An 11,831-nucleotide genomic window follows, 5' to 3' on the forward strand; every position below is an offset into this window, starting at 1 on the left:
CATCTACAGTCCTGCCAAATTTCACGTTGATCGGTGCAGCTGTTTTTGTGGTACGGTTGACCAAGTATCACTGAAAAAAAAAAAGAAATAAAACAAACAGTACGAAAACAATATGACTCCTGCTTACGCTTCGCGTGCGGGGTCATAATAAGGAATTCCACAAGAATGAGCATTAGTTAGGCCTTTAAAAGTATTGGGCTGCAGATGACTTTGCTGCAATAAAATAACTGCTCTGAAAGATAACATCATCGCAGTAATCAATCCTTTTAAACAGGTCTCAATTTCTSTAAGTCCAGGCAACMGATGAACTAAAATGTCAAACTTAAAAACAACAARGTTACTGCTTCTGCATTTTAACATATCCCTTTAAATCCATGTGATTGCTGTGAACTTTTTACTTTTCGTCTTCACAAAGTATATGCTCCCACCCTGCACTTAGTGGTCAGAGTACTCACAGTTAAAAAAGAAATAAAAAAGCAGTATGCTGARGTCCCCTGTTGCTTATGGGGCAGTAAATGTTTGTAGTTTTCAAGTGGAGAGTTTTTCTAGACTGGAATTGAACAGGGAYTGTAAGTAAAGTTTAATGTTTTTGGTACAAGATACTCAATGGGGTAGGAGTTTAACTGCACAAGAAAATTTTAGTTCATCACAATGGTGCATCCGATTTGATTTGATTTTTTACCTCTGGCTGTTATGAGGCCTCCTCGTTGAGTGAAACCCACTCGYCCCCTCGTGGTGACAGCACCGCGGCCTCTGGTCTGAACCACACCTCCACGGACTCCTCTTGCTGCTCGTCCTCTCCCAGACCCTTGGAAGTCTTCATAGCCATAGTAGGGGTCATCATAACCACCCCGGTAGTTGTGGTAATCGTATCCATAGTAATCGTAATAGTCTTCATAGCCATAATAATCAGGAGGGTAAGAATAACCTCCACGCCCACCTCTTCCTCTTCCTCTTGTGGGTGGTGGCATGTGGGGAGGGCCATAATAATAGTATTCATCATACCTGAGGAAAAATATGTAGATTCAACACTAACAAAAGCAATGTGTGTGATAAAAAATATCTCAGTGCAATTTAGTAACTTAAGCAGCACAAACAATTTTTCAAAAATACAAATAATTTTTGTTTCACTATGTTGTAACCACACATAGATTTGGATTGTTTTTGCTTACATTTGTGTTTTGGCAGCTTGTCTCTGGGCTTTGCGTTCTTTCCTCTTTTGGTCAGGTGGCTTGGCAAAGACTATTTCAATGTGTTCTCCTTCCAGGTCTTTGCCATTAAGCTCAGCTAGAGCCTATGGAAAATCAAAGAAGTAAAATGTCTTAGATAGGTTTACTACTATAACAAATCCAAAAATATTTTCATTACATCTGTTTTGTATACTCTTGTTTTTTTCTCTCTCCACACCTTCACAGCAGCATCTCTTTCTTCAAAGTGAATGAAGGCATAGTCTTTCAGTTTTTTCACTCTCTCCAGCTTGCCAAACTGACTAAAWGTTTTTTCAAGTGTTTCTTCTGTAACTGTGCTTGCCAAGTTCCTCACAAACAGCACCTTGACCTGGGAAAAATTAAAATTAAAGCCTTTACTTATCTGTTTACAATTGAGACAATTTAAATAAGAAAGCAATATAGCTGCATAAGTAATAGACATTAAATGAACTTACCTTGGCCATGACTTCTGGGTCTGGGTCCTCAATAGGATCAGCCCACTCCACAGTGACCACATTTCCCCACACCTTCACCTTGCCACTCATCAGTCGGCGGCGAGCCTGAGCTGCTGTCTTATGGTCTTCATACTCCAGGAAGCAAAAGCCTCTGTTCTTTTTTTTGTCATCTGGCTGGTGGTATAATATAACATCATTTAGACCCTCTATGAAGACAAAAAAAGGGGGAGAAATTGAGAAAGGGCAGCACAAACYGGCATCAAAACATCCTTCACTAAACAGCTAAAAATAAAACATGATTCAGGCTTTTAGCAGTTAAAACTTTTAGGGTTAATAATYTCAAATGGCTACTTTCACTAAGTGTGAATTTAAAGTTTAATTAAGTCAATTTGAAAGATTTAATTTTTAGTTTCCATCCAGTCAGATGGTGGTAGCAAAACCCTGAAAGGAATAAAAAATAAAGACACCAAAAATAAAACAAACGTGACATTACCAAAGGGTGTTACAAACTCACCTGTGACTTTTGCAAACTCTTCAACAATTTGCTCTTTTGTTTTACTCTTGGGGATGGAACCAACAAACAGTCTATTATTGGCCACAGAGATGCAAACGCCGATGTGTTTCCCTGGTCGAATTTCATTGTTGTTGCACTGTGGATGTACAGAAAACAGTCTAACTTAATAAAGAACAAACTGATATTGTCAAGCTTGTAGCTATTTATGGTGACCATGTTGCATTTGTCAATATCAGCAAAATATTTGTGTGTGTATATATAAAGCAGGTCTTTTGTATTTGTTGCCATCCCTGCAGTAAAGCAGACATACCAATTTAACAGCCTGCTGTGCAGCTTCCTTCGTGCAGTAAGTGACAAAGGCGTAGCCTCTATTAAGACCACTCAGAGGATCCATCATCAGGCGCAAGTCCCAGATGGGGCCAGCTTTTTCAAACAGTGGAACCAGCTCATCTTCGAAAAGGTCTCTGGGGATTTTACCTACAAATATCTATTAGATTGGAAACAAAAAATATGGTGTGTGAGAACACAAGTTTGTTTTACAACGCAAACTAAAGATGAACAATGAACAACATTTAGAAAAGATATCCAGTCAGGTCTTAGCGGTAAGCTATCACTGTAACTTTGGTTACTCCACACAACAACTTAGTTTCAACAATCAGATATAACAATTAATTTAAAAAAAAACAATAAAAAAGCCAAATAAGATAATTTGAGAACATTGTTCCCTCCATAAAATGTAGTGTTTGTACCTCTGTACCAATGGTGGGCTGTCCCCCTGAGTGGGCAGACTCTGGCGGAGGACCACCATACTTCCTCTGTCCTGTTGTCACATCAAGTGTATAGCCAGTTCTCTCCAGCAAAGCCTGAAATAAAAGTATAATAGTAATACATTTTTTTTTCAGTTTGAGAACCTTATTTATTTCCAAAAAACAAAACCATAATTTTGTTAAAAATCAGGCATTCGCAAAACGTCTCAATCATAGAATCTGATGCAATTTAATCATTAAACGCATCCGTTCTCACTTTGATTTTGGCTTCATCTGGTCCTTTATTGGTGTCTGACACTTTGGTCCCTTGTTTCTCTCGCTGTCTGTATGTCTTCATCACGCCACAAAGAAAGGCACTTTTYTTCTGCAAGAAAAACAAACTTTAAATATAATCAAAATCACACACACAATTTTTTTTTCTCAGAAATAGTTTTTTTTTATAAACCTGCATGAGGTTATGCATACCTGAACATGTGAGAGGTCGCTGTCCTTGAATTGCAAAAGGACTTGGAGAGCACCTTCTTCGTTGAATTCTTTCAGGGCCTCAATCGCTCGGTCATCTAAATCACTATGTGACACCAAACCTGGAGGTTAGCCAAAACACAAGAAAAAAAGATTAGCAAACAAATATCTTTTTTTTTCCACACAAAAGGATAATACTATTATTTGAATACAAATTACCTTATTCTACACCGATTTCCTAAATGAGTTTACAAAAATGTGGMGGTGTATGTGTGATAATGGCCAATTAGATGAAACCAAATTCAGTCAACAGGCTGCATTTTAGTTTTCCAACCACTACAGTTCAGTGGAAATAACAACAGATGTGATAGTGCAACTTGATCTGACAGCGCCCCTTTGTACTGAGGTTTGGGAGTTTTAAATGAGCCAGTCTACAATTTCCTGTACAGAGTGGCCATCACTTGTTAGGGGAAGCTACACTCTGGACAGCTCCTGACATTGTTACTGCTTCAGCCCCATCTGGCTCCAAGGCCAGAACACAAGTTCTCTGGATGTGACCAAGGAACCAATAGTATATCTATGGCAAAGAAATGTATAGATATTTCTAATTTCAGATAGACGTATCACAAAAAACTATTGCTCAGCAATTGGATGCAGGAAACTTACAAGAAATTAATGGCAAGCCTGGATAGGCCTATGAAWATACTACAGAGGAGAGATGATTCATTCAACAAGACACCATGTTGGGGATGCAAATGCTGTAATTCTTCTAAACCCATTTTAATTTTATTGATAATGTGTAATTTTATATTTTGAAGCACTGCAGTACCCATTTTGTTTGGAAACCACAAAAAGTTGCTTCAAGATCTCAATTCCCCCATTCAAAAAATGCGATAAAAATGACAACACATGCATGAATTGATACAGAAAAAACTGCATATTTGGATATGCAAGTGTATTGGTAAGACCTTACCTGCTATGTAAATTTCATCTAGTTTTTCAGCAACTTTCTGTGGTAAACCAGCTTCTAATAAAGTCTGGAAGTGCTCAGAATGGGTAACTGCAGCAGAGGTGTCCATTGGCTCTTCTGGACCATTTCCATTTATATGCTCTGTGGCCATGTCTCCAGAAATCTGTATAAATGCAATGAGCCAAATTAATCCTGAGTGAAGACTTTGGACTTGTTCAAAAGAGTGTAAAGTCTCAGACTTGTGAGCAAAATCATTATCAAAATAAACTATTACAAAATAAACAAAAAAATATTTGAACATGCATATATCAATGAGGAGTAATCCTCAGTCCAAATTGGTAAACAGATAATTGTTGACATGTGCAAAACAAACAAGTTTTGTGGCCGTTCAGTCTGGAAACTTTTCACTATCTTGACTTATTACTAGCAACTTTCAGCTTGCAAGAAGCCCCAAACTTGGATATGGACACTCAAACACTACACAAGACAAACGGTGCACAAACAGAACAGCCCACATATAAAGTTGTACATTATAAAAAAAAAAGTATTTTGTTGTGTTTATTTATCTTCTCCCTAAATCCTGACCCTAACTTGCTGCTTCAGTAGCTGCCTTGTCTGTTATATTCCCTTAATTGCATGTTAGCCTTTCCTCTCAGTGCTGACTTCAGCACAGGCTACTTGGCTGATATACGTGTTCAAAGTGAGAGAACTGGTTTCCAGTTGCCGACCAGTAAGGTAGAATGTATCCTCCATTTGTTGACACTTTGATATACCGCCAAATTAAACACACTAACGAAATGTTATCTACCAATTGCAACAGTATTTTTTGATTGACATTAATACTCCAACTAACTAAGTAGATAWAGCATTTATATTCTTTCCCATAATCTATCCAACATTCAACAAAATAGGGACAATTTAATGTTTTGGCCTACATTGCTTTCCCCACCTTATTATCTCAACAAGACGAACCCCATTTTTCTATGTCTGCTAATCAGTCTTAAAAACACGTGCTTTTCTGTGCTTAAAACATTAWCGCTAGCTACACAAAAGCAACCAGCTTACACATAGATCAATGTTGAGCTTTTATTTCAGAACGTGTTTAAATAATCTGAAACTCGTTTTCTCACCCTTGCATGTGTTGGTGAGATTAAATTTAGCGGACTCGCTTACGATGTTAGCCAGCTAGCCGGCTGGAGCGCACAGCTAATAGTACATTATGTATCGGGACAATAACATGAGATTACAGTATGCATTTGCGATGAGTACTGGAATTGTTTTTTTTCGTAGCTAGAGGGCATAATTGTCCGTACAACAGTAATGCGTAATCACCAGCCATGTTTAATATGTCAACCATGCCTGGTTCTATTAGCACAAAATGACAATGAGCATGTCATTTCCACGATCTGTCAAAATGAGCTAGCTGGAGCTAGCATGCTAATTTGAACGGAGTGTCAGTGAGGCCATTGTTAGCGCGTCGTTTTTCGGCACAGACTTGACCGAGTACAAAACGCGACTTTAACGTTTAACCGGGTTCAACAGGACGATAATGGCGAAAACTTTAGCCCGCTTAGGTGCGTGGTTCGTCAATGTGCCGCCACATAGGAAGAGTCCATTTTCAAAAAGCCGGTCTGGAGAACTAAAACCCACCACCAGTTCCCACATTGTTTGAAACAGCGCCGCACGACTCGCGAGTTTTTAGCGCCTAATAAAGCGACATTTACGTGACCAATTGGAAGCATTCGCCCTACCTGCCGCAGGCACACCAATGTGTATGGTGCTGATAAGACGGGAAGGTAAATGTGATGTTTAAAAGAGAGAAAAAGTGTGAAACTCCCGGCACTGGTCCGACTCCAGTCATTCACTGTTGATGATGTAAAATGGCTGCCACGTTCACGCCTCGAGTTTTGTCTAGTCTATGGGGTTTCTTGGACAGCGCTGCACGGGCTCGCCTTGTATGCATTTTAGAGCAGAGCYGCAGGTCAGCTGCAGCATCCATCATATTTGCACATGTGAGTAATTTTTACAAAGAAACACTTGATTTGATCACCACGGCTGCTTGGTGTAACAGCTTAAAAATGTAGATTTTTTTTAAAGCAACAATAAGAACAAAATAAGTCTGTGTTGACCATCAAAGAAGTGAAGTTAGAAAATTTTATGATATCAATACAGATGGATGGATGGATCCTTCAAGCATGGGGGAGGGGGTGTTAGTCAGGGAATGACCTACTTTTGTATAAGTGTATTCAAAATCCATAAATACATACAAAAAACACGAAAAACTTTAAATTATTAGCAAAAACAAGGAGAAAAAAATGTTTTTCTAAATCACAAAGCCCAGGAAAAAATATAGTGAAATCAGTGCTGGATCAAAAATAGAACATAGGCTATGCAAAAAAAATGATAAACAGATCTGAATATTTTACAATTGGTGTGCACTGCAGATCTGTTTATTATTTTTGTCTACGCTCTAAATCAGGGGTGCCCAAACATTTTCCCCGAGGGGGCCAAAATGAAAATCTATCGGGGGCTGCAGGCCAAATGCAGTAAGATAATACATGAAATACAAATACTTTTTTAAGTAAAGTCCTTTATTTTTAACCATTAAGCTGTGCAATGGCCCTCTTTTGTTTTAGTCTGAGCACTTGGAGAAAGTCTGCCATACGCACAAGTAGCAAAGGCTCATGGGACATATCATAAATAGATAAAATATGAGTTTTTGTGGCCTTATAAAGTGTACAAATCTACATGTGGGGTTAAATCTGATCTAAATATTTCTTGTCTTTTCATGTTTCTTGTTTAATCCTAATAAATCAAAGATATGTCAGCACCATGAATGAAAACTACCTTCACTACAGCCCTTTTATATACCGGTAGTCATTTGACCAATGGAAATTCTGTGTTTCTACCTATAACAGGTTACAACCTTGTAACTTTGGCAACTGATGYTGGGCCAAATCAAATGGCTTGGTGGGCCAAATTTGGCCCGCGGGCCCCACTTTGGGCTCCTCTGCTCTAAATAGCACAGAGTTAACTTCATAATGCTAAACAAAATACTAGGCAGACACCATAAAATCTCACAAGGCAAAGAATGTTTTTAGAGACACAAAAAGAACAAAATAGTTACATAAACATTAGGGCTGTGTATTGGCAAGAATTTGGRGATACGATACYTATCATGACAGAGGGGTCACGATACGATATATCCCGATATATTGTGATACTATAAGCAAGGCGATATATTGCGATTTCTTTTGTCCAAAAAATTCTATTAAAATAAAACCTCTTACAGGGGAAAAAATGAAAAACCAAAATTCATTGTCTCAGAAAATTCTAATATTACGTACACATGCTTTTGATACATTTAGCTGTGTTCTGCTTTGTATGTATTTGATTTTATTTGTTTCATATTTCTTATTTCATCCATTTTTTCAATTATTAGACTAAATTTACCAATAAATAGTTTGAAAATATTTTTTGCAGCTTTTAGTTTTTAATATTAATTTACAATATGGTCACCCAACACTTAACAATAGCCTCAACCTAAAGAGGTAGAGGAGCCAAATGGCTGGCTCACTGCTGCCAACTAGTGGTCAGAGGCTGAACTACAATATAAAAATGAACGCCTGGCAAGAAAGTTGACATTTTAAACCTAAATAAAAAATCGATACAGGGCTTTAGAATATCGATACAGTATCYGGAAATGAAATATCGRYATATTTCAGTGTATCYATATTTTCTTACACCRCTAATAAACATACAAAAACCCGATCTAAATATAAACCTGCAAGAACAAGAGCAATTTAGGATAGGCCTAAATGAGATTCTAAAACCTGGCCTCAGAATGAATGGTCTCTCTGCCACCTTTTAGCTTTTCAGACAAATGCAAGTTAGGCCATCTGATTGCTTTAAAAATAGCATTCAAGAGAACAGTATTGTATTTTTCAGCTTTATAGTGTGGAAACCCCTCTGGTGCATTAGGTCCATCACATGCTTCTCCTTTTGTGACCCTGTCTTAGTGTCAAAATGGATGGACAATTGTGTGAGATTCATATGGGAAACTAAATTTTCTAAATAAAACAATTATAAACCTCTAATATATTAAGACTAGTGCAAACCACAAGAATATTTTTTTTATTTGTGTGTGTGTGTGTCTTGTGTTATTGTTGGTCTCTGATGGGGTGAGCAGAGGGCCCACTGTTAAATTAATTGATATAGTACGAATAGTACTAATGTTTCTTTAATGTGTCATGAAATACGCATTTAAACTTAAGGTGAAACCTTGTGTGTTTGAAGGTTGCAAAGCAAGTCCCATGTTCCACCACACTGTGTCACTCCTCTCACACTGTTGCACTCATCTCAGCCAATCCCAAAATCTTTTTGTGTCATATAGCTAAAATGGCTTATGCCATTTTTGTGGGAAATTCTGGAGCTCTTGATTAAACTGAAATTGTGAATCTAAATATAAAATTCTTCTWATTTAAAAAATTTCAGTTTTCTTGATCAGAATTTGAAAACAGAGGATAAATCTGCCAGTCTGTTGCTGAAAGCAGTGGCTARTTTCAGTTATCTCTGCTCAAAATGTGACAAATATATCATTTTATGGTTCATTTTTAACCSTGAATCGAAGAATATAAAGTTTTTGTCAATCCAGATTGTTTGGTTTTTGTAAATGTACAAGTGCGTTCCTGTGAGGTGAAAGGTGTGTGTGGTTTTCTGCAAAAACTGATKTAATATTAAAAAGCCTAACATTCCTCAAAGGAAAACCAATCTCACGCCAGAGTTTTAACTATAATCATCTTATGATGGAGTTGRAGCCAATTTGATTAAATCTTAAACTAGTGCCATCTTATGCAGCATATTGGGGAACTTACAACTACAACCACACCACTTTTAGCTCAGTTTTGGTCAAATTTAACCTGATGCAGCCTTTTTGAAATGGGTTGAATGATGTCAAGTGTGCACTGCAATTATGTTCATTTAAACAAAATACTGCATCTGCAAGAACATTTACATTTAGCCTTTTTTTTGCACTTCTAGTCTGTTGCTCCAATTCTTAGCTAGTTTTCCTTAGTCAATAGTCTCATAATTATTTTTAGCTTGATGTTCTACTTCAAATCTTTCATTTTCACTTTGAAAATGTTTATACTTTTGAGTTTTACTCCRTGTTTACATTGTATTTTCTACACCTCAAAAACACTGCGTCAAAGTCCTTGTATGTAAAAATTCTTGGTCAATAAGTAGTGTTCTGATTCACCAGCTCTACAGATGAAGTGGATTTAATAAAAAAAAAAAACTCAACTGTTTCCACTCAATTGAATTGAGTAAAGGTAAAGTAAACAAAGTAAATGTGTTACCTTTACACAATTCAGTTGAGTGGAAACAATTGACATTTTTTTTAATAATCCATCTGTTTTTGAGTGTATATGCACATCCAATGATTACATATTGAATGTTTCAATAAAAGCTGCTCATTTTTTATGAGATATTTAGATAACAGGTTTACCTCCAAGACTACTAAAGTTTTAAGAAAAATCTTACGTATTGACTTGCACTCATGGCTCACTCATGAGAAGAATTCTCAGCTACTAAGATGTAAAATTTTAGAACAAGATCTATAAAACTGACAGTGATAAATTTATTTTTTTGTGTTTTCCAAGGTGATTTYGCTGTGGTGGCCYTCTTGAATCAATATGGCTGCAAAAGGTATTAAGTTGTAGAGGTACATTCACTGATCATTTCCTAAAGTTTTCATTAAAACMTGCCCAGGGTTTCTTGAGATATTTTGCTAACAGACATAAACCACTGACTCCAAATAGTTAATGGTAATTTTTTTAAAATTAATATCCTGCTCAATCATTTACTCTCACATGTTGAAGATCAGTCTCAGCCAGTACGACACCAAATTGAAAGAAAATGTCTGTAAAAATGACTGAGTTCTAGAATTTTTTGTGTTTTTAGCCATCTCGAGTCGAACGTACTTTAAACAACAATCAGTTCTAGATGTGCATCAAATAATTACTCTGTTCAAGTTTCAAATAAATGTGTTCATGAGTTACACAGACACAGGTAAAAACATCATTATAAAATCAATAATAGGAGCTTTACTTTATGTTTTGTTGAGGGTGAAAGGTTGTGCAAAATATGATGCATTTTGGGTTAAAATCATRGTTGTCTTCTGTGAAAACACATCCATTTACTTAAGAACACGTCAGGCCGGTGTTGCAACATGATGTAAGGGCCTGGCCTTATTAATGAAGCTACAGGGGATTAGAAACTTAGCAACAAACTTTGTTTTATAAAACAAGCCAATAGTGAAGCAGGTCAGTGAGACAGAAGAGCTGCAATCAAGTTCTGTGTAGTTTTACTGTTCAATAAACGTCTAATGAACTCTCAAATTAAATTAAACTAATTTACGCGTGCAGGACCGTAGAGAACTTGAACAGATTCTCTTTCTTTGTGTGCTCAATATATGAGCAGAAAATGCACCTATATTGTCATGATCAAAATGACAAATTAGAAATAATTTCACAGTTTTTACAAAAAAATAAAAAATACAGCAAAAGCAAACATGTCTGTGATTCAACATCTTGTCCTTCGCCCACACGTCTCAGGCTCATGGATTTATCACCAGCACAACCAAGGACGCGCAGCATGGGCACTAAAGTGAAGCCATGAATAAAACCTACAATAAATTTATATTCATCCTTGACATTTCACTTGTTGGCAGTAGACAGGTGCAAAATGACGACTATATTCCATTATTCAGAGTTCCTCTCATTCAGTTCAGGACAGATTTGAAATACATAGACATAACTTTTAAAAGATGACACAGATTATGCAAAAARACATGAACCATAAGTTTGAGCTGCCGATGATCAAAACAGCAGGTTGTGTTATGATCGAGTAGGTTAACTGTATTAAATCATCTCCAGCTCATCCCTTTGGGGACGTTCAGCTTTGGTGCTCCTGATCTAATCAAAAAGTGAGATTTTATAGGTTCAAGAGCACTCAGAATGGGGACACATCTAGATTTAACCCCTCAGATTAATTCCGGGACACACTTATAAATCACATGCAAAAGTGCAGAGGCAGAAAAGGTATGGCTGATCTGGTGATGATACCCCTCTGAGGTGGCAAAATAATTAATAAAAACCTACACAGCTAAACTGTCACATGTGAAGTGGGTGACATACCACTCTCACAGTGACATGTCAGTGGMTCTGCATACAGAGTAAATCATAGGACCTTGTAAGTATGCTATGCATCACCCCTCATGTATATCTTTAGTACCAGTGACGGCTGTTATAAGTGGGCTAGTAGGGCTAAGCCCTCCCTGGTTTTCACAATAAAAATGTCAAAATAAACAAGATTATACAATAATAATATAATTATATACAATTTATAAATAACAACTTAAAAATAAACACAATTTTAAAATAATGTATTTTATTT

General features: G+C 36.8%; 2 protein-coding genes across 3 annotated transcripts in view; one reads left to right on the forward strand and one right to left on the reverse strand.

The window, feature by feature from the left end:
- LOC106521947 (heterogeneous nuclear ribonucleoprotein Q) overlaps positions 1-6,352 on the reverse strand; it is a 9,162-nt gene extending 2,810 nt beyond the window's left edge. The window contains exons 1-11 of one of the 2 annotated variants that reach the window (XM_014014730.1): positions 6,128-6,352; positions 4,380-4,539; positions 3,410-3,528; positions 3,201-3,308; positions 2,927-3,040; positions 2,488-2,664; positions 2,178-2,313; positions 1,664-1,869; positions 1,408-1,557; positions 1,173-1,294; positions 683-1,005 (exon numbers count right to left, since the gene is read on the reverse strand). In XM_014014730.1, the coding sequence (XP_013870184.1) occupies positions 683-1,005; positions 1,173-1,294; positions 1,408-1,557; positions 1,664-1,869; positions 2,178-2,313; positions 2,488-2,664; positions 2,927-3,040; positions 3,201-3,308; positions 3,410-3,528; positions 4,380-4,527 (1,603 nt within the window). In that variant the 5' untranslated portion in view covers positions 4,528-4,539; positions 6,128-6,352. The remainder of the gene's footprint in view (positions 1-682; positions 1,006-1,172; positions 1,295-1,407; positions 1,558-1,663; positions 1,870-2,177; positions 2,314-2,487; positions 2,665-2,926; positions 3,041-3,200; positions 3,309-3,409; positions 3,529-4,379; positions 4,540-6,127) is intronic. The other variant, XM_014014737.1, reaches the window with a different exon arrangement.
- A 28-nt stretch (positions 6,353-6,380) lies between these two features.
- The window catches only part of cga (glycoprotein hormones, alpha polypeptide), an 8,646-nt gene continuing 3,195 nt past the window's right edge, over positions 6,381-11,831 (forward strand). The window contains exon 1 of the mRNA XM_014014768.1: positions 6,381-6,388. The gene's annotated coding sequence lies outside the window, so the exon portion shown is untranslated. The remainder of the gene's footprint in view (positions 6,389-11,831) is intronic.

This window comes from Austrofundulus limnaeus, unplaced genomic scaffold (assembly GCF_001266775.1).
Source record: "Austrofundulus limnaeus strain Quisiro unplaced genomic scaffold, Austrofundulus_limnaeus-1.0 Scaffold2, whole genome shotgun sequence".
Taxonomy (NCBI): Eukaryota; Metazoa; Chordata; class Actinopteri; order Cyprinodontiformes; family Rivulidae; genus Austrofundulus; species Austrofundulus limnaeus.